This window comes from Mycteria americana, chromosome 2 (assembly GCF_035582795.1).
Source record: "Mycteria americana isolate JAX WOST 10 ecotype Jacksonville Zoo and Gardens chromosome 2, USCA_MyAme_1.0, whole genome shotgun sequence".
NCBI lineage: Eukaryota > Metazoa > Chordata > Aves > Ciconiiformes > Ciconiidae > Mycteria > Mycteria americana.
The window spans coordinates 165,111,012-165,137,902 of record NC_134366.1 but is presented as its reverse complement, the minus strand read 5'-3'; the positions used below and the strand labels follow the sequence as shown (position 1 = coordinate 165,137,902).

At 42.4% G+C, this 26,891-nt stretch overlaps 1 protein-coding gene across 1 annotated transcript in view; it reads left to right on the top strand.

Annotated features, from left to right (window-relative positions):
- Positions 1 to 776: 776 nt before the first annotated feature.
- CYRIB (CYFIP related Rac1 interactor B) overlaps positions 777 to 26,891 on the top strand; it is an 80,317-nt gene continuing 54,202 nt past the window's right edge. The window contains 3 exon segments of the mRNA XM_075495272.1: positions 777 to 832; positions 834 to 903; positions 906 to 1,089. Coding sequence (XP_075351387.1) covers positions 777 to 832; positions 834 to 903; positions 906 to 1,089 — 310 coding nt within the window.

The window sequence follows — 26,891 nt, the reverse complement described above, 5'->3', positions numbered from 1 at the left end:
CCCCAAAACAGGGTATTTGTGCTATCCCTCTGCTTTGGCAAATTTATCCATACCAGAGGTAGAAGCAGTTCAGGATGTGCGATGTCCCAGTGTAGCAACACCAAAATCCGAGTCGTGATACAGGCAAGGAAAAGGTGAAACCTTCATCAATAGGATGTGTACACGGAGAGGAAAGTACGTAATTTAAGTCCATGAAATGCCCTTAAAATATATTTTTGTGTTTCTCAACACATTTTGCCTATTTCTTACATTTAGGGGAGATGGAGAGCAGTACGGCACTGGCCACGAGAGCAGTGGCATGTTCTTCCTGCACGGGGCTCTGGCAGCGCAGAGCTCACTGAGGGATGTAACTTTCCGCTTTTTTTTGCTTAGATCTTACCACACGACCCACCTGGGAAGAAATTTATGCACGACTTCCAATCAGCAGCCCTGCTTTTCGCAAAGAGGAGCCTTATTTTCTTTCCCATCATGGCTTTGCCAACAGCAAACATTTAAAACCCCTGTGTCAGGCCTCAAAAAAGTATCAAAATCACACAACTGGCTTGAGCAACGATCCATAACGTTAAGTTAGTGGTTTTAATGAGCTGTTAGTGGAGGCTCGGGAGGCAGCGGGGACTCTCAGCCCCGCACCCTGGGAGCTGCGGGAAGATGGCTGCCCCCTCCCAGGGCGGCCCCTTTAAGGAGGTTGACACCCCCCCCTCCGCCGTCTCGCCTGCCCGCCCGCCTCTGTTTCGCTCCCCGCCCCTGCCCGAGACACTCGGAGTCGAAGCAGGTGCATGCGCAGTGCGCTGGCAGCCTGGCGCGCTTGCGCAGTCACCTGCTAGCCGCCCCCCCCACCCGGTACATCCGGGTCATCGCACGCCCGCCCGCACGGCCGGTCCCCCGTGGTGCTGTGCAGCTCGCTCCCCCTCCCCCTCCTCCCCCCTCCCCCCAGCGCGGGCGGCTCCGGCGCTGTCGCCATCCGCGCCCTCCCCTGCGCGGGGCTCCGGCCACGCTGCTGCTGTCGCTGCCTCCGGCCGAGCGGGGGGAGGCGGCGGCTCTGGCTCCAGCTCCCGCTCCCGTCCGCATCGCCGTCCGCGGGGCGGCTCGGTGAGTGTCAGCGGCGTGGAGGGCGGGGGGCCGGGCAGGGCGCCTCGCTTCATCCCCCGCGTTCCCCTTAGCCCTGGCGGCGCGACCCCCCCCCCCCACACACACACACACCCCGCGTTCCCGTCGGGGCCCGGCCTGCCCCTGAGGGGACGGGGCTCCCCCCGCCCGCCGCCCCGGCTCCCATCTGTTGCTCTCCCTCCTCCCCGGGCCAAACCCCCCTCCCCTCAGCCCTCCGCAACTTCTCGGCGGCTCTGCCCTCCCCGTCCCGCCGCCGCTTCGCCCCTGCAGCGCCGTCCCTGCTCTGCCCGGGGCGCCCGGCCGGGCGAGGAGGGGGGCTGCCCGCCCGCTGGGGCCTCCCGCCTCGGGGTGGAGGGGGAGAAGCGGCGGCCGCTGCCTCCCTCGCTTGGGGAACCCACGCTCATCGCCAGGGAGCTGCCCTGTGCTAAATAACCCTGCTCTGGGTTTCCTCTGCTCTCCGGCGGGGCTCTTTCCCCTCACGGCGGCGGGTCGGAGGCAGAGGATCCGGTTTGCTCCCTGGTGCAAGTGCAGGCGACTCCCCTGGCGACCGCAGCTCGACCGGCTTGTGGCAGTAGCTGGTGGTCGGAGGAGCGCGTCCTCCCCGCCGGCCTTCAGCCTGCCTCGTGTGGTGCAGCCCTGTCCTCCCAGCCCCAGCGGGATGCAGGTAGTGCTTCGGGATGTGGAGCAATGGAGTGACAGTGTTAATGGTTAACCAGGAGGAGGAAACCTCTTGAAGGGACCTCCGCAGTCGTTCAGACTGTAGCTAAAACGTGCAGTGGGTTAAGCAGAATACAGAAATTGTTGCAAATTTGTCGTAGTTGGGGTGCATCCTGCAGTTTTGCGTGTGGTAGCTGTGATGCCAGGACTGTAATTCCAGGTAGGGTTAAGGTGAATTCGGAAGCTGTAACAGGAGGGTGTTGTTTCTAACGTATTCATTAAATAGCTGATAAAATCAGATTTTAATTGGATTTTAATTCTCTCCTGTGCAATTTAAGAATAGGACACGTGCAACTCAGTTAATTTTGTTACTTTTTAATCTGGTATCTCTTACATGGTAATAAAATATAAGTTTCTTCACAGCAGTGTTTCAGATATCAAAGAAATCAAGAAACTGTGTGTTATGAAGGTTCTTGAAGGGTTTTTCTTTCTTCTTTTTCTGTTCCATTGCATCGGCATCCTGGATCCAAATGTCAGTGACAGTATGACAGCTGTCTTTCTGCTGCGATAGTGGAGTCTTACTAACATTTAAAATCTGTCATTCTAAATTTCTCATAACGCAGTATGGAAATGTAAGTGTTGATTAGCATGTATGTTAATCCTCAAACCAGTAAAACATTTTCTAGGTTGATCTAATAATCTGTGTTCTTCCTTATTACCATTTCTGTTGTTAAAAATGTCAAAGTCTGTTTTGCTCAAATTCCACCCCCCCCCACCCCCCCCTTTCTTTGTGCTCTGACTGCTTGGACTTTAAATATACCTTTAAATTAATCAGGTTTTTTCTATAGTAGGTTGTGGCAGATAGGGGTATTGGACAGGAGACATTTAGCAATTAGCCTGAGGTTACTATTGTCAAAGTTGGAATGTGAATCCAAACTTAGAAGGTTCCACCTGACAGTGTGTTATTTTGCAAAACATCCTCAGTTCTGTGTGGCAAGTTTAACAGTCAAATCCAAAACCATGTGAATAAGATACTGCTGTTTCATGAAGTAGTAATGTTTTTTTGTCTGGCATACAGAGCGTATTCTATTGTTGAAATGGAAGCTTTCAGTGGAAGAGTAGATAGCTTTTTATCCAATTCAAACTGTCGGATCTCTTGCTGCATATATTAGTTCTCCGAGAGTAGCACCCATAGAAAGAAGTGATCCTGGAATCTGTTTTAAAATATCCGTGTGAAGAAGTACTGCGGTTGTATGAAAGTAGGGAATGAATTTGATCCTGTCTGTTATACAACTTCCATTTGTCGTCAGGTGCTCTAGATTTTCTTCATTGTTTGTGGTTTAGCTGGGGCCACCTGAGGTGACGGATTATTGAAGAGATTGTGTTCTGAAATTCTCTGCCTCTTCACGTGAAACCTTTCCTGCGGGAACCTCTCTGCCGGTAGAAACGTGATGTTAGCCGCTTCTGCTCTTGCATGCATAATTGTCCTGTTGCCTTATCTGAGTTTTGCTGGAGTCTTAGTGTCTGGATAAAGAGAAGAAGGAAACTATTTTGTTATTGTGTCTTTCAGTAGTTATATATCTTAGCAGAATAATTAATTTTGAAATTAATTGAATGCAATAGCTAAAATGCTTTAGGGACAGTGATGTGCAGAACTTAATTCAAGGTGTCTGTTACCAGACTTTCAAGGTGCTTACTAGACACCTAGAATTAATATTGTGAAGAGACAGAGAAGACTGGGGAATATTTGTATTGCTAACTTCTGAATTATTGAGTAATACAATAACAGAAATTGGCTTTTATTTGGAAAAGCATATGTAGGGGCCACTTCGGATTTCTGTAGCTGCTTAAGCATGGTAAATGTAAATGCAGGTTTTTATCCCCTCGCTGTGTATCTGGGAGAATACGGATACACAAACAGCCTGCAGTACCCTTTTTTTTTCGTTGTTGTTGTTATTGCCTGCCAGCTGGGCGAATAGATGGAACTAATGCATACCCTGTAGCAGAGACAGGCAAAATTAAAGCTTACGTGCAAGAAGTCAGATTTGGTTTTTAAACAGTCAGGTTTGTGTGTGTGTGTTGTTTTTGGTTGGTTTCTTGTTTTGTTTTAAGAAACAAGGATGCTAGTGTAAATCAAGGTTATCGCCTTTGCCTGTCCTTCCTAAAAGCTTGCTCTTTTATAATTACACTGAGAGTTTTAGTCATTGATGTAGATGGGCTTAAGTTGAGAAAAATGACTCCTGTTTTTTAAGGTAATGTTAACTACCCTGAAGTATATTATAAATCAGTTTTATGAGACTTACTCATCGTAAAAATCTTTGAAAATACATCTTCAAAGCTGAAATATTTTAAATCTTGTCAAATTGCATCTCATGGCCTATCAGCTGTCAAGCAAATGTGCTACATGTGAGGTACGCAGCCCAAGTGAATATATGTGCTGAATCCACACAAGGTTTGAATGTCTGTGCCAACTGCTTTGCTTAGTACCAGGATGCAGAGAGTCATCCTGGTAGTCATTTTGGTCCAACTGAATCCCTCCAAGTCTATCAACATGGCTTCAGAGGTGATGAGAGCAAGGGGACTGGGGATATGAAGGCAGCTGTGCTTGGATTGCAAGGAGTTAAGTGCTGGGGAAGGTGAAGCATTGGCACTACTTACTAGCTGTGGCACCTGAAATACATGCATCAATTAGGCAGAGTAAGATTTATTTCAAAGTGTTTTCCAGCTGTAAATGATGGCCAGTTGTATGCACCTTTTGATACATGCAAATGCATGGGAGTAGAAAAGGTATCAAGAGCACTTATGAATAAATGGATGGTCCTCTTGCATACGTCATAAGTCGTCGTTTAATATTAATCTATGGATACATAACCTTTACTTAAAAGTATTAATATTTTCTTCCTTGTGATTGTGGAAAATTTAACACCTCTAACTACCCAACGTGGAGAAGTCTGCTTTTCTCTTCATGTGTATGAAGATAGGGGCTTACTTGATTGCCTTTAATTTTGGGATCTCTTATAAATTCACCTCAGTTTCCCCCCTTCTGTGGTTCAGGAATGTTCTCTTGAGTGCCACAAGTTGGCTGCTGCAGCTGGCAGAGTGTTTCAAACTGTCTACAATTTGCTGAGAGTAATAGGCTCTCTTACATAGGCGCTGTTTTACATTTGCGATTCCAGTGCTTACTGGAGGTACATGTATTGCAATTATGTAAACAGCAGAGCTTAACAGAAACCAACAACAAAGAATGAGCAGTTTTAGAATTGAGTAGGTAAAGCTGAAAGTATTTTTAGTTACAGCACTTTCTCCTGTGTTCCCCATCTCCTGTGGTTTTAATTGCATTCTTCTTTTTAGAAATGGCATTTTGTCTTCTCTGTCATGTGAAAGCCTGATGCACAGAGAATACCTTCACTGTGGAAATAGCGAAACTAGTTACAAACAAAGCATATTGAAAGGTGAAACTAAAATGGTGCGTTCTTTTGCCTTTCACTCATGATAATTTGAATTTCAAGGTAGTTATAAGAAAGTTGTAGATGTGAGATAAAGGCTGACAATGTCCTGTGTATGTGGCTTGTGAACTCACATCTGTTACAACCTTTGTCATCTCGTTATGCTACCATCTTCATTTATTGTTGCTACTGAATCAGGTAGTCTTGGTGAAATGTTTAGTAATGTATTTCTGGTTAACTCTGCAAATGTTAATGCTGGCCATGAAATTGATTTGTAAAAGGACTTTTGGTACCACACTCACTGTTTTTGAGTGTTCTTTAACACTACTTTTTCAGCACCTAGAAAAAGAATATGTTTCTAGTACCTAGCCAAGTGTTGGCTAATTTGCGTGTATCGGGAAAGACTGTTGTTTGCCTTATTTGCACTCACCTAAAGTTCTAGTATTGCATTTGGGGGATGACGTATGACTGACCAAACCCAGCGGTTTTTTCTACTACATGGAATCATTGTGGGACTGTAGGAAAAATTGGAGACTAAATATCTCCGAAACAATCTTCATAGTGTATAAATTTATACACAGTTATACAGTCTTCAAGTGTATAAAACTAGCTTCCTCTAGTAATGTTTGTATGGGAGGATTTATTTGTATTCTTTTACTCCTGTTCAGTGGAAACGCTCTATGGTTTGTGGTGTTTTTTACCACGTGTTTAGCTGATTCTCTGGCTTGTATCTACATCATTTGGGATTCCCTGGTGGTCCCTGTGCAAATAGTATGTATAATTGGGTCTGGGACAGCTTAGCTCCTGAGATTGACTGCATGCAGTTTGGTGTGGCTATAGCTACAAAAATAGCATGCCTTGCAAAACAGGCCTTCTGTCTGCCACCCACACCAAAACCTAAAGCTTGATCCTGTAGGCAGTTAATACGTTTGTCTGGAGGGCTGATTCCCATCAGCAAATGCTTTACCTGAATCAGTGACCACCAGGCAAAAAAAAGTTTTATATTGGTAATCACTTTAAGTATAAGAAAGTGCAGCTGAACACTGTCCTAGATACATTTTTAAAAGCACTTTTTACTTCAGACTATGGGGCTTAACCATTACCCAGTAGCGGGAGGCTGTTCTGTGAGCAAATTCTGTTTAACTGATGTAGTTCAAAAGACTCTTAAATTCAGCCATGAGGCAATTCTGGTTCTCCTTCAGTAGTAGATGATGAAATTAAATGGAGTGTTAGCGTGAGTAACTTTTTCTGGTGTACTATATAAGGTGATAGACGAGTTCCTAGGAGCCTTAGTTGTAAATTAGCTGACTGGAAAGCCCTGTTTCTGTGACTAGTGGCTCTAACAGTTGTATAACTTCAAAAGTTAGATCTCATTGCGTATGCTTCCAGTCAGGTGTGGCACTGGATGATGGCTGGTTCTCCTTTTTATTATAGCAGTCTTGAGGGTAACATCCTCTCAGGGAAAGGGAATTCATGTCTTTTTGTGTTGGACAACAAAGGTGTTTGGTTTGGCTTCTGATGTACAAATCAGTTTGATGTTTCTACTGGAAAAAAAAAAGTAGTTTTCTGAACTCTAGCACTGCTAGTCTGGGGAAAAAAAAAGCTGTAAGAATTAATAAGAAATATTTTCATAGCTCTTATTTTTTTAAAAACAAAACCTTCCTGTTTAGTGTCCCTGAAAGTGAAACTTCTCAGGCAAAGTGCATTCTGGGCATGAAAAGCCAGTTCATGTCTTTGTTATATTTGCACCTTTTATGTGCTGAGACATACGGTTATTTGAAACTGTTCCTTCTTAATGTGGAAGTGAAATATGTAACCACTAGACTTCATAAGGCTTCATCTCAAAGATAAAATTGCTGACCTTTTATAGAAATGAAGATCATACAGGCAAGGCAAAGCGTTATGTAAGGATTGCTTATGGATAGTAGTTAATTGATTTAGAGTTTAGATTTCCTGCTTGTGTATAGAAGTCCTATGCGGGAGATGTGGATTTGTCAGCTGAACAGGCAATTGAATTGTAATGATAGTTTTGAAATTTTTTGCTCTGGGTACTTCTTGTAGAGGATTACTTCCTGTTTGTTCCCACGTGCAACTGACTAAAGTCATATTCTCCTGAACACTAAAATAGTCTTTTAAATGCTTTAATGGTTCTTACCTTTGCATCTCAAAGTCCAGAGCTGAATTAATTTCTTAGCAGTAGTAACAGAATAACATGACTTGGTTGATATCTCCTAGCCTGAAGTTCAGAGGATGTTCTTACAAGAGCTTTCAACTAGCCTAACAAAAGCTAAGTTGTTTTCTTATCTCTCCTGAAATTTTTGGTTTTAGCAACGTTCAAACTTGTTATGGAGAATTTTTCTGTAACTATGGCTTCTTAATAAACACGGGATAGAATAGCGTCCTCTTAATAAACACGGGATAGAATCATGTGCCGGTAGGGAACTTACTGTAGGTGGGACTGGCAGTAAAGTAAATGGCAGTGTAGGAGACTATTGCTTAAGACCTAATACTTTGAGCAAATAATACTATATAATATTGATGTTAATATTGTGTCAGGTTTTCAAAGGAATTTCAGTCAAATTACTTCAGTAGCTGCCAAAAGTGAGACTTGGGAACAGATGTTGTAACTGTAGTCTCAACATTTTTTGACAGCTCTTCAAATAGGTCTAGTGTGTCTCAGCTTTATAGTGGAGTGTTTTTGCAGGGCTTATGCCTCTTGCTTTGCTTCTCTCCCCATCCCTCGCCCAGAATGGGCCTCAGTTTGACCCCATCACAGTCCTGCAAAGACTCATGCTCTAATAAACATGTATCCAGCCAGACAGCATGGGAGAAGGAACAGGTTTGGATGGAAGATGACAGCTGAGGTGAGGAGTGATTGCAATTAACCAGGAGGAGGAGCAGCTTACTTTGAGCTGAAAGCTGGGAAGAATATTAATTAGAATCTGGGACTGAGTTAGGGACAAGTTGTTCAAAAACTAGTGGAGAGGTTGGGTTGGGAGCTTGTTGGCTGCGTGGAGAATGTCAGTTAGGTACCGAGGGAGTGTGTGGAAGTGATGCTGCTTCTCACCCAGCATCTTGGGGACATCAAGGGAAATGAGGACTTGCTGTACAAAGAAAATATGGAAAAGAGAGCTGATGGGGAGAAGGCTGGACAGGAGAAGTAAGAGTAGAAGCTGGGATTTTGTAAAGAACGCTGATAGGTCTGTTGGACAAGGAACTTGGGATGGTAAAAGTAGACTCAGAAAAACTATAAGGAAGGGACTACAGTGAAATAAAACATACTGAATTTTGTCCATTGCCATTAGTAGCCATCATGTCTTTACCACTTAGCTTGATGTGTAGCTCTCAGTGGTAGAAATTGGTGTCATGAGCAAATGGTTCTGATTTTGGTGATGTGCCATGTAGCTATGAGGATGAATCGTCCAGGCTTATCTCCTAGTTAAGATTTTATACTTGGTCTTTTCTGTTAGGCTACGAAGCAGTGCTCAAAAGTAAAGAAACTGAAGAAAGAAAGCATCCTTGAATACGTAATTGCATGCCATTTCTTCCATTAGGACTCTTGCTTTGTCCCCAGGATGAAGTGGCTGGCGCTAGTTTAGTGAAGAAGTGCTCAATAGTTTGTCTTCACTGCTTAATACCATACCATGCTCTTGCTAGTTTGCTCCAGAGATGCAATTAATTTCGTCTTGGATAGTGTGGTACTGCTTTCTGTACAGTTATTTATTATCAGAATGGTCTAGTGAGATGAGGAAGTGGTTTGCTTCCTATTTCACACATGAGGAGCAAAGGCACAAAGAAGAGAAGTTCAGCTAGTTTTGCATGGTTAGAAATGACTGGAACCTGAGTCTTTTTAGACTAGTTTACATATTGCAGCCACATCCCCATTGAACTTGCTGCTTTTCTCTTGCTATGATTCCATTTTAATACTGTATACAAACTTCACAGTTGTTTCTTGTGTTCTCTTATAGTCTCTTTGGACGTGTAGCTACCGTAACGGAATTGGAGAACGTGGCAGCGCTTGAGGTCATTCTGTTTATCGCAGCAGCAGAACATGGCCATTTCATTTTGTCAAAAAGGCAAAGTTATTTCTAGTTTCTTCTTGTGTAAATATATTGCTTGTTCAGAGAAGTGAGGAAGGATTAATTCTGGCATTGTATGACTCTCAAGAACTCATACTCTGGTATTAGTAACTCCCAGAAACTTTTGGTATTGATGCAGATTGATGTATTCCTTAGCTGTACTGCATTCACACAGCTTTAGGGCCAAACTGCCACATGTTGTAAAAAGACACCTATTTTTAGTGTTTAAAAGTTACGGAAAAGTCAAACTGGTGGTGCAGCTTTATTAACAGAATTGTGGGCAATGAATTCCTTTGTCCTTTATGGTGAAGGAAGGAGGAATGAGCTGATTTTTATTTTTCAGTTGGGACTCTGTCATCCACGTTGCTCTGCTTAGCTGTTTAATTTGACAGATAGTTCTGTCCTCTAGCCACTGGAAGGAGGAACCATGAGCTCTTTCTGTTTTGTAGACCCTTGTGGCTTCTCTTTAGAAGAGAAACTATATCAACCAATGTAAGAAGTATAAAGCTGCTGTTTCTTTTGTCATTAGGAGGAAGGGTAAAAAGCCTTTGCTACCCTGTTGGGTTTTTTTGAGAGTTTTGGTGTTTTTTTTTTTTTTAATCCTCCTACTAGCTTACCACTCAGTTTTTCTTGGGAGCTTCTTTTTTTTCAGAGAAATACTATGAGTGAGGCTTATGCTGGTTAGAAAACTGTATAGTATTTAAAAAAAAAAAAGTGTTTACTCCTCGGTAAAGAAAAGAACAGCAGCCTCTGCTGATGGAGCTGTGGTTTTTAGCCTTTTCTTGCCAGGCCTACTGTGTTGGCTTATGTTCTGTTAATATTTGGCTGATCAGCTTTGCAGCTAGCAGGAGTAGGAACACTTTTGCTGTAGATTAAATTTGGTGGAAACTTGCTTTCTCTTGGAAGCTTTGCATTCATTGGTAGCAAATCTCTTTTCGGGTCTTAAAGTAGAGGTTTGTCTCCCCTGTTAGGGAGGGGAATGGTCACAGGAGTGCTTTTGATCTGAAAAATCAATCTGTACTCTGGGTTTCTTAGAAGCACAGCTGGCTTCTGATGTGATGTTGGGTATGTGACAAACATTAGTGTTCAAACTTGAGGTATTTTTGTGTGGAAAAGGACACATAAAGATTTTAAACGATGAGAGCCTCAGGGGCTGTTTTCTGGCCTTACGTAGGCTTTTTGTGTATTTAGTTATGTGATCTGTCAGCTCTGCCCACCTTTACCTCTGTGGGTGGATTTATGCAATTGAAGTATCTTCAGTTCAGGTAAGAATTGTAGTGACACTTTATAAAAGAACACGAAGTGCAACATGCTGAAGCATAGCTACGTGTGGGTGAGTCAGGGGAGAGCTGCGAGTAAGTAGCAGCACTAAAAAAGAAAAGGAAGTACAGTCATGATAAAACTTTGTTTAAAAAGGGAAAAAAAAAACCAACAAAAAAACCCAACCAAAATCCCAACAAACCAACAACCATCTGTCTCCAGAGGATGGGAATGCAATAAGGTGATATCGTTTGTATCTTATCGTTACTCTCTGTGTGTATAGATTTTTATATGCATGTGGGTATATATCTGTAAAAACACGTGTGCACCCACGTACTTGCATGTGTGTCCACACACTGTTCATTATATCTCAATGCAGTACGCAAGTAGGGCAGTTTGTATCCCAAGCAAATTTGAGCTGATGTAGAACATGCATACATATTTTTGGGAAACTAATATTTTAATTGCTGGCCAAAATGATTTTCAAGCATCTATTTTGGTATACCAGTTATACAGGCTTTGCTTATGCTCTTGTTCCATCTGTTGAGGGCAGGTCCTGTCTGCCAGGGAACAAGCATGCATGCACTCACTCATCAGGGCATGGTATGTGCTGCTGACAGTTGTCAGGAAATAAAAAAATACCGAGTACAATATAGTTCAATTTTCACAATATGTTGGCTTTACAGCACTGCCAGAATGATTCAATGCTGCTTAATTTTGTGTTGGTGAAGTGTATGCAATAACTGCAGAAAAAGAACTAACTGCAAGTTATTTGTGTTTAGCTTCCACAATTATACAGGTTTAACTTCCTCAGAGAATGTGTCATCTTTGGTCTTAGTATTTTTGTATGTTAAAAAAAATTGAAAACCAAATGCTTTCTTTAAAATGATAAGCACAATTGTTGTGCTTAGAATTGGCCTATTTCCTGGTTCTGAATCAGAGTGTTAGAAAAAAACAACTAAATGTATTTACTTTAGTCCTGGTAAAATGCTGTTCTCGGCAAAAGGATTGGATGTTTCATTTTTATCGTATGTTGTAAATGAGCACAGATTTGATTTAACAGTTAAAGATATTTCTTAATAACATAATTGTAAGAAAAATAAGCTATTTTATATTGGTACTTAAGTGTATCTTTTTTTCAGGGACAGTGTTCAGTCTTAAGTTGAGCTAGTGTTAGAACTCATCTGTGGAAGTTCAGAGAGAGAAAAAAAAAAAAAAGGAAGACCATGAGTGAAAGCCTTGTTGGATATGTTTGAATAGTCATCTTAGTATTTTATAAATACCCTAATTCTTTGAAGTACATTTTGATGCTCTTGTGTAGTTTTTTTGTTTGATTTAAAGCTGGTCTAGTTAAGGTATTCTTTTTTTCCCTTTGCCTTAGGAGGTCCCAGAGTACGGATTTCTGCGCTTCATCTGCTGCCCTTCAATGAAGGAGGGCACCTCATAAAAGTATTTTTTCTCTTATCAAACAGTTATTGTGTGTAACATCATCTCTTCCTTACTGCTGTCAGCTGTGCTCTGCTTAGTAAATTGCTGAGACTGCTATTACAGGATAGGCTTTTAACGGAAACGCGGAGGCTGTGTCCTGCCTGTGAACAGTGTAATATAAGTAACTGGAAGGTAGGGTTCATGCTCTTGTTTTACGTCTGATCAGATAGTTTCACTCTTACTGCTCTGTCCTTTCTAATCCTCTTTTATTTGGCATTTATGTAGAAAGCTCTTCTTGCTTGTACTTCAGGAAATATCTGACATAGATAACATTCTTTGTGTTTTCTTTTGCTTTGACCAACCACACTTTTCTCTGCTTTGTTCTCCCCTGAATATTCCCCTGAATACTGAATAAAAACAAAATATTTAGAGTAACTGCTAGTGGTAGCATCTAATTCAGTAGTACAATAGCTCTGGTTGTTATCCTAGTGCTTCCTTCATTTAGCATCATTAATACTTGTAATCATTTCTACAAAGCTGAGGCTAGAACTGCCTGAAAAGGAAATGGTTTGAATTTTGTCTCTGAGCTTTCCTTCCCCCTCCACCCCCCCCCCCGCGGACTGAGCAGGTTCAGGGATCCTGGAAGCATGCTCGTTAGGGTCTGTTTTTCAGCTCTTAATGCAGGGCCAATCGGGCCAGAAGTCCAGACAGGTTTTGTTTGAACTGTGCTTTGGAATTGGGGATGGCTTGTTGCACAGGACATGGCGCTTGCTTTTTTTTTTTTTCTTTCTCCTTTATGCTGTGGTTCTCAGGGTTTCTCAGTACTTATAATTGGGGCAGACTGTGTGCCTGTAGTAGTCTGGTTTTCTGACAAATACTCCTTTTGGGTCCGAGTAAAGTTTACAGTGCAGAAGCAAACCTTTATTCTTGTGAAGAGTCATAAGCACTACTCTTACGCTTTCCAAAACAGTGCTTCCAGAAGAAAAAACAAAATTCTCAATTTTGCAGTGAAACTGATCTTCAAGGTCAATACTTCAAGCTTTTCTAGTATCATTTGAGCAGAAGTAGTAAATTCAGCATCTCCAAATTTTTTTGTTAACTAGGATGAGTAGTGTTTATCATAGGCAGCAGATAATACTCTTGAAAGATGCGACTCTCATTTATCAGTGTCTGTTATTGCCTGAGACTTTATAATGGCATACATTTCTCAGTTACATGGGAGTAATTCTGAAAATCTGGCTGGGGTTTTGTAGTCTTGAACAAGTTTGAAAAAGGTATTCTTCTTTTCTTAGACAGGTGGGTTCCCCTCTTCCACCTCCCCCCTCCAAATTTTGTAGGTTAATTATGAAAAGAAAACCTTTTGGGGAAGTTTGTCTCTGACACAGCAACCATGACCTCATCCCAGAAACTTAGTGATCAGTTCCTCCTTCGCTGTAGCACCTGCGCAAAATAGTTGACTCTTATGTACCTTGCAAAATGGCATTGACTTAATCTTTAAATAGAAATAATATGGTCATGGTTTTTAAATATGCTGCACTGTTGTTTTAATAGCTAGCTAGACTTCAAATAAATTATTTTGGAAAATATTTCTGAAAGCTACAGCCCCAGAACTGTCCCGTGCTTAATGAGGCTTGCACCTTTTACAATGACTTACATGTATTAGTTTTATCTAAACCTGTGTTTGTAGAAAACTACAGTACATATCAAGATTGAAACAGTATGTCAGGGCCTTTAGCCTATTCAGAGCAGAAAGGATGGAAATGTGTTGTCTAGTCTATTTGCCTGGTAACAGGGGATCAGTTCTGTCTGCTTATCGTATTTGTAAGAAAATTATTACATTTGCATTTGTCTCATTGCCCAGCTTCTGATTCACTGGAAGGTGTGGATAGTAATGCATAATCTAATGTGTAATATTTATAAACATATTATTTATACCATATCAGTATAAAAATATATATTTCAACACACAGTATTAAATACTATGCGATATGTGAGTAATTGTTTCAGAATCTGATGGACGGAGTATGCAGTTGAAAGTTGCACTGACAAAAACAACTATACCAGCAGATCTGGGATGTTACTTCATTGTCTTTGTTGACTGAGGTGCTCTAATCCCGATTGCTTAATTGTTCTGATCATACAAGTGTGTAATGTGGACGATTTGAAGAGGTCTGTCCGTTTCAGTGTGGTGAAATGAACTGTAGTAGTACTTTGCATAAATAGAAGTAGCTATCTAAAGCTTGAACTTGTTCTAAGTTAGGAGTTTTGCTTGCCCCAGCCTGTGTACTGGTTGGGCTGTGCAAAGCAGACTTGGGAAACTGGTCCAGATTTTGAACTGTGGGGTTATAGTAGTTTTAACCAGGGAACTTAGCCACGTTAACCCAGTGGTGTTCGTGCTGGTACAATAGAGGAAATAAGGCACGAACTGTTTCTTCTGCTGGCAATCATGGCTTAAAATATAATGGGATAAAAGCTTTATTTTATCTGAAGTGCTAGAGAGACCAAAGGAAACAAATACAGATCTTAATTTTATACTGAACTTGCTCTTTAGAAAGGCATTGTCTTTAAAGGTAGTTGAACTTTCTGCTTTCTCCCGTATGTGAGGTGTGTTTTTTTTTTTTTATACAGTAATTTCAAGGAATTTGTTTGCACTAATTCACTCCTCATAAATGTTAAAGCCTTTCATTTATCTCTGAAACCCTTTGACAAAGTTGTCTGGCTGTGAAGAGCACCAGATTTTGCTTCTAACAGGAAAAAAAGTGTGCAGTTCTCTTGTCTGTGTCGCTACAGAAAATGAGCCAAAGAATTGAACTGTGGCCTGTGTCAGTGCTGTACGTTCTCTTGAATGCGAGGCTTCTCCATTAAAGATTTTTTTTTTCTTCTAACATGGTTTGTTAGCTTTCTAAAAGGAGACATAAGGATGTGACTCAACCTTGCAGAAGGAAGGAAACATGAAATGTAGGCTGTTCTCCTGTTCTGAACTTACAGCAAACCTTTGCAGAGGGCTTGGTATGGTTGCTAAATAAATGTAGAACTGCTGTACTGTGCATGGAAAATAGGGAGAGCATAGCTATGTGTGAGTGTTCTTGGCTTTATGAAAAAGACATTGCAGTTAATGACATCTTGCATGTAAGTAAAACAAAAAAGCAACCTACTCCCTAATTTAAATAATTTAAATCCAAAGGAGTGTGAAGTCCTGTTCTTCCCACCCCTACTTTCTTAGGATGTGGGAACAAAATGCTATGTATCCTTGTTGGTATGAGATGGGAGTTTGAGACGGTGGATTCACGTTTGATGACACTGGTGTACAAACAAGTGAAGTGTGGACAGGAGGATGATAATACTGCTAGTTCTCCTTTTTCGTAGATACTTGAATCATTTTGTCATTTATAGGTCTGAATATGATGATTCCTATCATCTGTTGATCCAAAATGAATTTGTGCTTAGTACAAATTTAGAAGCCAAAGTGGTGAGCATCAATATTAAACTTCTCGTTTTATGGGACTTTTTTGTCTAAAAATAGTGTGCTAGCTAAGGAATAGAAGATGCAGTAGCCAAACCTTTTTGTCTTTTATTCCATTTATTATACAGTGAGTGCTGAATGGCCTTTCTGTAGTCATCCAATGATACCTTCTTCATCATAATACTGTAAGGGTGGGGTTTTTTTCTCCAGACTGGGGTATGGACAATGTACTGAAGTACGGTTTTATAATAAGTAAAAAACCAACAACAAACCCCAAAACCAGTGCCCACCCCACAAAGCACAACTGGTGGTCCCTCTGAGCACGGGAGAGGCTTGCACAACCATACAAACAGTTTTCCTGGCATTTGCTTCAGCTGAGAAGAGTAGAAATTCCCAGTACTTTGAGGGTAGGAACAAAAGGTTGTGATGTGATTGAGACAGGTGATTCATGGCTGATCCAGGACTTCTGCAGTATATACTTACTCTTGATCTGTTGTGCCGCTTGATAAATCTACAATTGGAGTCATAGGGTTAAGTGGAGAAGGAGAGACCTTCAGGAAAGCAGAGATGGGAGGAGAACAGGTGGCAGAAGATGGACTTTGTTAAAGGTGCAGCCGTGTTGGCTTGATAGCGAATTAATGATCTGTTCAGATGCCGCTCTCAAAGAGTACGGTCATGCAGGGCACTAAATTTTAGCAAGGGATTAAAGAAAAACCATGAAGCTTCTGAAGAAGAGCCTTGCTCTAATAAAGGCTGAAGAGTTAAAACCAAACAAACGAAAACTCACCATACCATCATCGCCTGTTTCTGCTTGTTTGCAGAGACTGAATATGCATGGATTTCAGAAAATAGTTGACCTAGTTTCTTGGCTAGTAAATTAATATATGTGCCTGCTTTCTGTAAAATCTGGTCATAGACCAAACTAATGCTTAAGGTGATTGAAAATCTTAAATAGAAAGATAGGATACTAACCTAAACATCTTAGGCCTTGATTTTAAGGAAATTGAGAGGTAATGTGATAAAGGTATATGAAATAAATGATATAGCACAGGCTGACAGGGAATGAGTAACTTTTCTTCATGGCACCTGAAGTTGGCACCCAGTTATCAGGCAATAAGTGTAAAATAAATCAGGCTTCCCCCCCCCCCCCCCCCCCCCCCACACACACACACACACACAGTACCTAATTGGACTGTGGCACTTGTTGTCAATATTGGTTGAAGAGGCTGAAGATGTGCATATCTATCAAATGTGCAGACATAACTCCTAGTTCAGGCAGTCTCTGCACTACCTTTGAAGTGGTCCTGAGGATGTTGCCCTAAATACCTGCTGTTGGACTAGGTGAGCATTTGGTGTGAATCATTTTGGCTGTTCATTCCTTGCCAAAAAACACCCATCTGCATTCAATAAATCTGAGATCTGAGTGCAGTGGGTAATCGTTTACGTTCAGCGTCAAGATCCTTTAACTTTCTCCTTAAAATTTCAGGGCTTTTGTTTGTTCTCAGATTTTAGCAAGTATAAAGGCAAAGAAAAGATATTCCTGGAAAAAAAGGCTTCTGTTACAAAGAGGATATTCAGCTTTAAGTAACACTTGAGTTTATAACTTCTGTAAAAATAGGAACATGTAGGTACTTAATCTTGTATCAATGCTGAAAATCAATGTATTTAAAGTGAGTGGTAGTGCTGGTTGCGATACTGATTGTGAGATTTTTTGACACCAAAAAATAGAGGGTGAGGGGAGCTAGTCTCCTTATCTTGATAAAGGACACTAGATATGAAATCCTGTACCTCGAGAGCTGCTTCTGAAGTAGTCCTAAATCAGGATCTAATGTCCTTCCTGTGGTAGTCTTTGTTACTAAAGATGCTGAATGATTATTCATTTATCACTATTCTGTGTGGAAGGTGACTTTGTAAAGCTGCTGATATGTGGCTCTTAATCAAACACACCCCCCCATCACTTGCATACTTGCATCAGTCTGCTAGTTAGCATCTCTTGCTCTGCAAGTCCAAATTTTGTGGAGTCTTTTTTTTGTTAGTCTTTTTTGCTGTGGTGTACAGCAAGAGAAGCAGGCTAACCTGCTGAATGGAACAGAAACAAGTTCTCCCTCCTTTTGTTTGTGTGAAGTTTACAGTGCTAAAAGTGGGGGAGAAAAGGGGCAGGAAGAACGTACTTGCCAATTAACAGCTACTGAAGTTTTCAAAGAGCGCTTCACTTAACGTTATTCAGTGTTGAAGTCTTGTTTAGTATGGAATTGTACAATTCTGCATAAGGATAATGCTTTACTTATGGTGCGGTTACTTTTCCGTGCCAGTATTGTTTTTATTCCCTTTATGAGAATACTATAAAAACTGGATTGTTGATACTGGTCTGCATGAAACTGAACTTGATGGTTTTTACTGCTTGAAAGTGGGATTTTTCTGCTAGCAGGTGCAGTTCAGATTGGTTTTTAGTTATAGTGATTCCTGTTTGTATTAAAATATTGTGTAAACTGACTTTTTTTAGCTATTTTGGTGGCTGTTAAATCAAAAAACAAGAGCAAAGGTGTCATGAAAGCTATTATATTATAACACCCCCACCCCCCAACTATACCACCACTTCCCATGCTCCACCCCCCCATCTCCATCTCATCCCTGCTGTGGGTCTAATCCTACCTTCCCACCCTAGTGCTGGCTGCGAGAGCCCTGCGCTTGCTGATTGGGTTTGGAAAGGTGCTTTTCCACTTTTCCCCCTGCTTTTCTAGCCCGCCAGACTGGGGTGGTGGCAGGTCCATGCCTGCATCCCACCATGGCTCCTGGGGCCCCATCCTGATGGTGTTGAATTGCTGGAGGCTGAGGACTGCGTTGGAGTTCTCAGGGATGCTGTAGTCAGGGGTGAGAGGCTCCGTGGGCAGTGAGAGCGAGATGATGTTGCAATGGGAGATGGCGCTGCTGGTGCCACCAGGATCCCCAGCATGGGGACACTGCTGGGACCATACTGGTTGACCAAGGAGCAACCCAGTAGTGTGTCCTTGGGCAGTGGAAGGTCACTTGCTGGGTCCCTGATGGCTTGGATGCGAGGGGCAGCACAGTGGTTGAGGATGTCACTGCCCGGGGGGATGTTGCTGCCCGGGGCTGCCCCCACGGGGGTGGCCATGTCAGAGAGCCTGAGCTATGCAAACTGCCTCTCCATGTCCTGGTACCTGGGAAAGCATGGCAGCAGCACCGGGAGGGCTGGGGCCACTGCTTTCCCCGACGGTTGAAGGGTACAAAGCATTGTGGTTGTCCCTGAGGGGTCTCAGGGGCTTGCCCAGGCTGGGGTGGTCCCTCAGCCCTGGGGGCCCCACAGGGCAGCACCTGGCAGAGACGCAGTGCCATGGCTGAGCATGGAGGTGGCCAGTGGAGGCAGGTTGGTGCTCATCCACTGGACGCAGAAGACCCGGTGGGTCAAAGAAGCAGCTGCATGGAGCCATCTACAGACCTGTGCAGGTGAGTGGGAGCCATGCTGGGCTGGGGAGGACCCTCCAGGGGCACCCGCCAAGCTAGGCCCGATAGCTGACGTCCCCCAGCTCTGTGCCAGGCATGTGGGGAGCTTGTGGCTGGGGTACTCCCCACGGGGTGAGCTGCTGTGCCAGCAGGATGGGGCTGCAGACTGGGGAGGAGACTCAGTTACAGGAGGTGAAATGGGAGAGATGGCCCCAAGTATGTGGGAAATTATCTGTAAATTGTACTTATTGGGCATGTGTCACCCAGACAAGGGCAGGGATGCTTGTACAGGATTGCTGAACCCCTGTGCCAAAAATGTCAGAGGGACAGGGTTACTGGGGATGCTGAAGGTGCCCGGGGGTCGGGGATGCTGATGATCCCAGGGTGCCAGAGCAGGTGGAGATGCCATACCTGCTGGCGGTTCCTGGGGTGCTACCACTGCTAGGGGTGCCCAGGCTGGGGGAAAGGGCTGCTCCTGTCTGGCCAGCTGGCACAGGTTGGCTGAGCCTGAAAGAGAGATGGGAGCAATCGCCAGTAGTCACCTCCGCTCTTGCCGCCAAGATCATCCCCAGGCTGCAGCGGTCAGGGTTGGTCCTTGCCTTGGGGGTAGAAGGTTTCAGGGTTTGTAACACAATGGGAGCCATAGTGCTGGCAGTGCTATGGTCCGTTATGTCGATTGGCTGCTAAGGACTCTCTGGGGTTGCCAGCTCTGGCCTTCTGTTTGAGGGTCTCTCCGGAGGGAATATAGGGACTTCCCCTGTTCTGCTCCATCCCCAACAGCCTCCCCAGCTTCTCATGGGGAGGGAAAGGGTTAAGGGGGCTGGGGTGCCCCCTGACCCTACAGGCAGCTATGGGTGCTATGGTGCAAATGCCTTTGGCTGGAAGCCTTGGTCAGTTCCCAGAGCTGTGATATCATTGGCATTAATAAGACTTAGTGGAATGAGTCTCCACTAAGACATGGAGTCTCCACTCCATGGCGGGAGTGCTGGGCTGGAGGGCTACAGGCTGTTCAGGAGGGATAGGCAGCGCAGGCAAGGTGGAGGTGTCGCACTATGCGTAAGGGAGAGGTTTGATTGTACAGCCCTTACGGTTAGCAATAATGTGGTTGAGAGCCTCTGGGTGAGGATTAGGGGGATGGAAAACAAAGGAGATGATGTAGTGGGTGTCTACTACCAATCGCCCAGCCAGGATGCTAGCACCAAGGAGTTATTCTGTAGGCAATTAAGAGAAATCTTTGGATTGGCAGCCCTTGTCCTTATGGGAGATTTCAACTTACCAGACATCAACTGGGAATATAGTACTGCTGTGACAAGCAGGTCGGGGAAATACTTGAAGTTTGTGGAAGGTAACTTCTTGTCACAAGTACTCAGTGAGCCAGTGAGGAAAGATTCCCTCCTAGACTTGCTATTTGTGAATGGAGAAGGACTCCATGGTCCCCCACAACATCATTCTCTCTAAATTGGAGAAGTATGGATTTGATGGATGGACTGTTTGGTGGATAAGGAATTGGCTGGATGGTTGCATCCAGAGGGTAGTGGTCAACGGCTCAATGTCCAGATGGAGATCAGTCATGAGTGGTGTCCCTTGGGTCTGTATTGGGACCAGTACTGTTTAATATCTTCAACGACAGTGGGATCAAGTACATTCTCAGCAGATTTGCAGGTAACACCAAGCTGAGTGGTGCGGTTGACATGCCTGAGGGACGGGATGCCATCCACGGGGACCTGGACAAGCTCGAGAAGTGGGCCCGTGTGAACCTTGACAAGTTCAACAAGGCGAAGTGCAAGATCCTGCATGTGGGATGGGGCACCCCCTGGTATCAATACATGCTGGGGGATGAAGGGATTGAGAGCAACCCTGTGGAGAAGGACTTGGGGGTACTGGTGGATGAAAAGCTGGACATGAGCCAACAATGTGTGCTCTAAGCCCAGAAAGCCAACCGTATCCTGGACTGCATCACAAGAAGCATGGCCAGCAGGACGAGTGTCCCTCTACTCCACTGTCATGAGACCGCCCTGGAGCACTGCATCCAGCAGTGGAGCCCTCAGCACAGGAAAGACATGGACCTATTGGAATGGGTCCAGAGGAGGGCCACGAAGATGATGAGAGGGATGGAACACTTCTCCTATGAAGAAAGGCTGAGAGAGTTGGGGTTATTCAGCCTGGAGAAGAGAAGGCTTCGGGGAGACCTTATTGGGGCCTTTCAGTACTTAAAGGGGGCTTATAAGAAAGATGGGGACAACCTTTTTAGCAGGGCCTGTAGCAATAGGACAAGGGGTAATGGTTTTAAACTAAAAGAGGGTAGATTTAGATTAGGTATAAGGTAGAAATTTTTTACAATGAGGGTGGTGAAACACTGGAACAGGTTGTCCAGAGAGGTGGTAGATGCCCCATCCCTGGCACATTCAAGGTCAGGTTGGACAGGGCTCTGAGCAACCTGATCTAGTTGAAGATGTCCCTGCTCACTGCAGGGGTGTTGCACTAGATGACCTTTAAAAGTCCCTTCCAGCCCAAACCATTCTATGATTCTGTGATTCTCAGCAGTACGTGATGTGTTGGGAAGACCTGTTTTCAGATGTTTCTCTGATCTGGTGATTTGCATTAGCTTTGCGTTATGCATTCATGGTCTGAATTGCACGTTTCCACCTTGTTCTGTTAAGGATGAGTAGTTCATCAGAATCAGAAGAACAACTTACAACATGTTAATTTTTGGACTTGTGTTTTAATCACTTATGCAGCTTTTAGCCTCCTTTAGTGTCAGGAAAGAAGGAGCAGTTTCACGAACACATAGCGGCTCAAACAGCAAAATTGAAATGAACTGAACTTTTTTTCCTAGCTAAAAACTGTGAACAATTTGTCCTAATCTGAAGGTCATCAAAAGGCAGTCAATAACATGCTGTTGAGGAAAGCTAGAATTTAACTTGCCCTCAGATACTAATTGTGCTTGTTCCTTTCTTGTGACACTGTCCTGCTAGTGAAAGTAGCCTGGGAAACTGTAGGCATACATAGTGCTGGCAGTTAGTAGAATATCCTACAGATCCCAGATTTTGCTGATTTACATTTCATGGTAAATGTAAGAAGTACCAAGAAGTTAAACAGCATGTTCTTTCAGGTTCAGATTTGTTTCAGACTCATGTTTCACTTCTGATCCTTTCAGAAATCTGTTCCAAATGTGACTTTTCTCTGCACTGTGGTCATTATTTAAGACCTAGTTGTACTAACCCATTGTCTCAAAGCAAACTTGAGATAAGTACTAGCCTCCCCAGATAGTTCTGACAAACTGTTTTGTTTAAAGATAATTGGGAGGCTTATCTTTGTAGTGGCTTCATATTCACAAAGAAACCCAAACCAAAACTCTAAACTGTATCTTAGTATAAAACTGACATAAATTGTGTATGTAACTGAAACAGTAATTTGGCAAAAGAAGTATTTGTTAATGGCTTTTTTACAACTTAAAAGAATTTTGGTTGCTGAGCAGCAGCTTTTTGTGCATGTGTATATAGATGAGCAGGAAATGATTGCTGTTCCAACTGTATGGCAGATTATTGTGCTAGCTGCTGTTAAAATAACTGGTGTAGTGCTATAAATGGTGTTGGGGAAGTGAAAAAGATTTTACATATTCCAGCAAACTCTTTTTGATCTTATCTCTGTTGTATACGGACAAAGTCTTTTTCTTCTTTTCTATCTCAGTATTCATTAAGTACCATTTGATTTGATCTGACTTCAGATGGTTACATTTAAAACTATCTCATGAGAGTGGGCAGTGTTTTTCTTCCCATGATATAGCTGGAAGCTATGTTAAGTAGGACTAGGCTCAGCTGTATGAAACATAGGGTGGAAGGTTTAAAAAAAAAAAACCAAACCCCCCCCCCCCCCCCCCAACTCACTGAAAATAAATCTCTGGTCTGTAAACTCAGAAGATAAGACAGTCTCACGGCATGAGCATAGGGTTCATGGTGGCAGAACTGAGTTTTCCGGGGAACTTCCAAGTACTTAACCTCAGTGCTGTTGCAGTCTTCAAAAAGCAAATGGAAGAGAAATCTTCGGTTATTCTTAGAAGTTGGGAGGAGTTGTGTTGAATAAGCATGCAAAGTAAAACTGAAATCTGTTTGAGTACATAACAGTAATGTGTTGACTGACTGTCATGCATTTTGTGTTGAGGGCTGTGTATTCTAGGGATTGGAGTTACTCTGAAGCATGGTTACTTGTAAGAATGGTAAAGCCTTTAGAATAAAAGAAGGTTGATGAAAAGTCGCAGTTTTGCCTCTAACCTTCCAACAAGAAAGTTGAGATTATTTTTAATGGTTAGATGGAGGAAAGCTGTAAGTGTATACAGATACTAAATCCTGCAAGTGCTTGACAGGCAGAACTCTGTCGTAACACAGAAGTTGATGAAAGTTTAACTCCAGTAAAAAGACAGGCTGCTACCTAACCTGTAACTGCAGCTGCTTTATTGGAACCAGTTACAATTCTCTTCTCATTTACAGCATGGCTCTGTTCCTGGCACGACAGCCTTCCCCCCCCCTTCTCAATTTTTATAATGTTTTTTTTAATTTCCTGCTCTTTCTTGCAGGTAACCTTTTTGTGTTCTATAGCAATAAAAGATGTGTCTTCCTGTCTCCCCCTGGGAGGTAATGGGGACAGCTGATAGAAGTGGTTGATATTACCTCCTACCACTACCTCTGTCTAGTAGCTCCTTCTAAGCTTAAATTTGTAGCAGTTCTTGTCAACGTTTATAGTTCATTATGTTCATTTCCAATTTTAGGTGTTTAAGTCTGTATATCTCAAGGCTGCTCTTCTGACGGTATCAGGCTTGTAAAGAAGTGGCAATAATTCTTACTAATCCAACTGAGATAAACCGTTGTCACTGACAAGTTACTCATGGGGGACCTGAGAGGGTTATGTCTGTAACTGTCTTAAGAAATTGCAGCATCCTTCCTGCTTTTTAGATGTTTTCTAAGGGGAAAAAAGCTGGTAATTCAGGTAAAATGATCTTTCTTTTGTGGGGAGGAGAAACAGGCATTTTCAGGTCTGATAACAGAACAGATCTTTAAGCTAGGAACCTCTTAATGTCTTACAAATACCTTTTAAAGGATGTCCTCCCATCAAAGTTGTGAAGGCAAATGCTTTAAATAAAAGTTTGGAGATAAATATAATCCTGTGATCTTTGTCACAACCAATCTCCACTGTCAGTGTGAATTCAGAAGTAACGTGGGATTGATTGCCGTGATGCCTGCCTTTGAATTCTGTACATTTGTGCCAGTTTATTTAATATTAGTTTTGTATGTACTTTAGGATATCATGGGAGACTCCCTTCACCTGCAAGGAGGTATTTCATTCACCCTTTTTCTTTGCAGATGCTTGGTCATATATGTACAACAAAATCGCTTTTATTGTTTGTATGCTGTCTCAACATTGAAAGCATCCAGGAATGGCATTCCTTGGTTTTTATCTCCTTTCTGCCATGGAAAGGAACAAACTGCCAAGACTTCTCTGCCAATAAAGAATACTTTTCTGCATTTCTTGTGAGTATAGCTATATAGAGACACTGTAAATTAAAAGATGTTTTAAAACTAGAAGTACATTATTCTGGACTGACGGAGCAGATACTAGGTCTTGCTTAACTTCCCCTTTTAGTCAAGTACCAGTGATAGGCTGAAAGCCTGCCTGCACTTAACCTTAATACAATATAGCTGTATAAATTCATAGTTTGAATAGTTCTGAGTTGAGATTTATAAGAACAAGGCTGGTAGCTGCAGATACTTCTACATTCTCCCTAGCACCTCAGGTAAGTTCAAAGTTAACCTCATATTTAAATAATTTGCCCATGACTTGCTTCCATATACAGAGATTTCTCCCAGAATTGTATTGTTTTGGCCTGGTCTGTTTTCCTCAAATAATTGTAGGACAGGTTTTTTATGTCTTTCCTAACTAAGCTGAGCATCTGGAATTGTTTGCTCTCTGTCTTCAGAAATGGAAAAAAAGGATCTATGCATGTAGACAGGTTTTGGTTTCTCTAACAATAGTATCTATTTTCGTCTCTGAGTATCTATTTTGTAAATAGGGAAAAGTAGACTTGGTTAGAATTTTTGAAAGCAGAAACGAAGTCTTAAAGGTCAGTCGCTTCAGAAGTGCTCATTTTTCCTTAAAATATCCAGTTAGGTATTTTTTAAGAGTAAACAGGCCAGAAATAAGTTTCTATTCTTCCACACTGGGCTACAGGCTAAGGAAAAGGCTGAAAGCTATGAATTTGCATGCTGGGATTGGTGTTCGTAGTAGTGACTTTGAACTGTGTTGCAACACTTCCGAGTGCTTTACTGATTTGAATATTTCTGATGATAATGCCTATCAGAGAAGCCTGTTGAGGGTGAGTAAGTGTGCAGCTCAATGGCAGATGAAATTTGCTGTCGACAGATTCAAAATCATGAACAGTGATACAAATAATTTAACTTATTAAAAACATTGTTAATTCTTAAGCTTTCAAAACATTTTATTATTAAAAAAACTTTTGGGGAGCTCTGATTTCTGATGAAATGCAGCAATAAATTTGGATTAAAACACTAAACTATTACGTTGTTCTCTTGTAGAACACATTTCTGACTGTCAGCTCATGAAAGGTACTGATGTGGCTGAGTGAAATTTAGAGTAATTTCTGTGTAAAGAGAGAGTTGTTGAGGGTTCTTTGCTTCACTTTTGTTTTTTTAATTGGTAATATCTAAAATGGTGTAAGAAGTGAAATGTGTATCCCATACTTAAGCATTTTATTTACTTACTAGGACACACAGCTGAACTTTGATACACGTAAAATTGGTAGCATGAAATATTAATTCAGTTTAAACCAGGAATTTTAGAGCTACTCTTTTTTGTGTGTGAGACAGCAGCTTTGAGAGAGCTCAGGGTATTCTAGAGTACAGTGACTATGTTGAAAACCTTTTCATCAACAGAAGCATTCAGAAGAGTAGAATAGATCAGGTAAAGCCATCAAGTGGGCTGGTCTGTCTCTCTCTCTCTCTCTCACCACCCCTCCCCCCCCCCCTTTTTTTTTTTGGCCCTGTCTGGACTTAAGTACACTTCTGCTTTTCACCTTGTGTGTCTTTTGAAGTTCTATGTCATTCTGCATAAGCATGACTTAATTCTACTTGATTTTGGGTGCTGGGGAATGATCCCTTTTGCCATTCACCTGCTCTTACCAGTGACATAGATGTCTCGGAGGAAGTGAAGTAAATATTCTGCCTTTGGTCTTTCAGAGTATGGGTTTATGACAAAAAGTAGAAAGAGCTGCAGCTGGAAGGAGGTTGACAGTCACTGCCTTTTGGTGGTAGCTTTTACTGGCTAGTAGAAAAGTTATAACTGTGTTTTCTGAAATAAATCTTTTTCAGTGGCTTGGCACTACCCCATGTGCCTTTTTGGAACAGTGATCCTTGACGTGAGTGAGTGCTGAAGCAGCCCTTTCCCGTTACAGGCAGAGTGCTCAATGGCAGAAACTAAATGTCTGTAAAATATTGTTTGATAATTCCTTATGATAATCAAAACTTTGATAGTTTGTGTACAGGCTTTTATGGTAATGAAGAAATTGCTTCCTCATAGTTTAATTTCCTACTGTGCATTGCTTTTGTACTGCTGTGTATGTGCGCAAAGGCAGCAGATGAGGCTCACGAAACTGCCTAACAAATGTGGGATTTCTCACAACTAGCATAAGTTAGTTCTTGTTGATCTCCTTCATGTTTGGTGCTGTTTTCCAGTATCAATAGGATTTGATACCATCTAGGGAAAGTTCTGTATGCCTGAAGTTATGGGTTTTGAAGCCACTTCTTGTGGGAATGGTACATTTTACTTGCAGGGTTCAAAGTTGGCAAAGAAAGTGCAGCTGCTAATGCCCTCTGCTATCTATCAGGAATGTGACATGGAACCCAGAGTCAGAGAGATGCCACCTTTCTGAACTAGCCTTGTTTCCCTACCTAGTTTCTCACAAAAACTCTTTTTCCACAT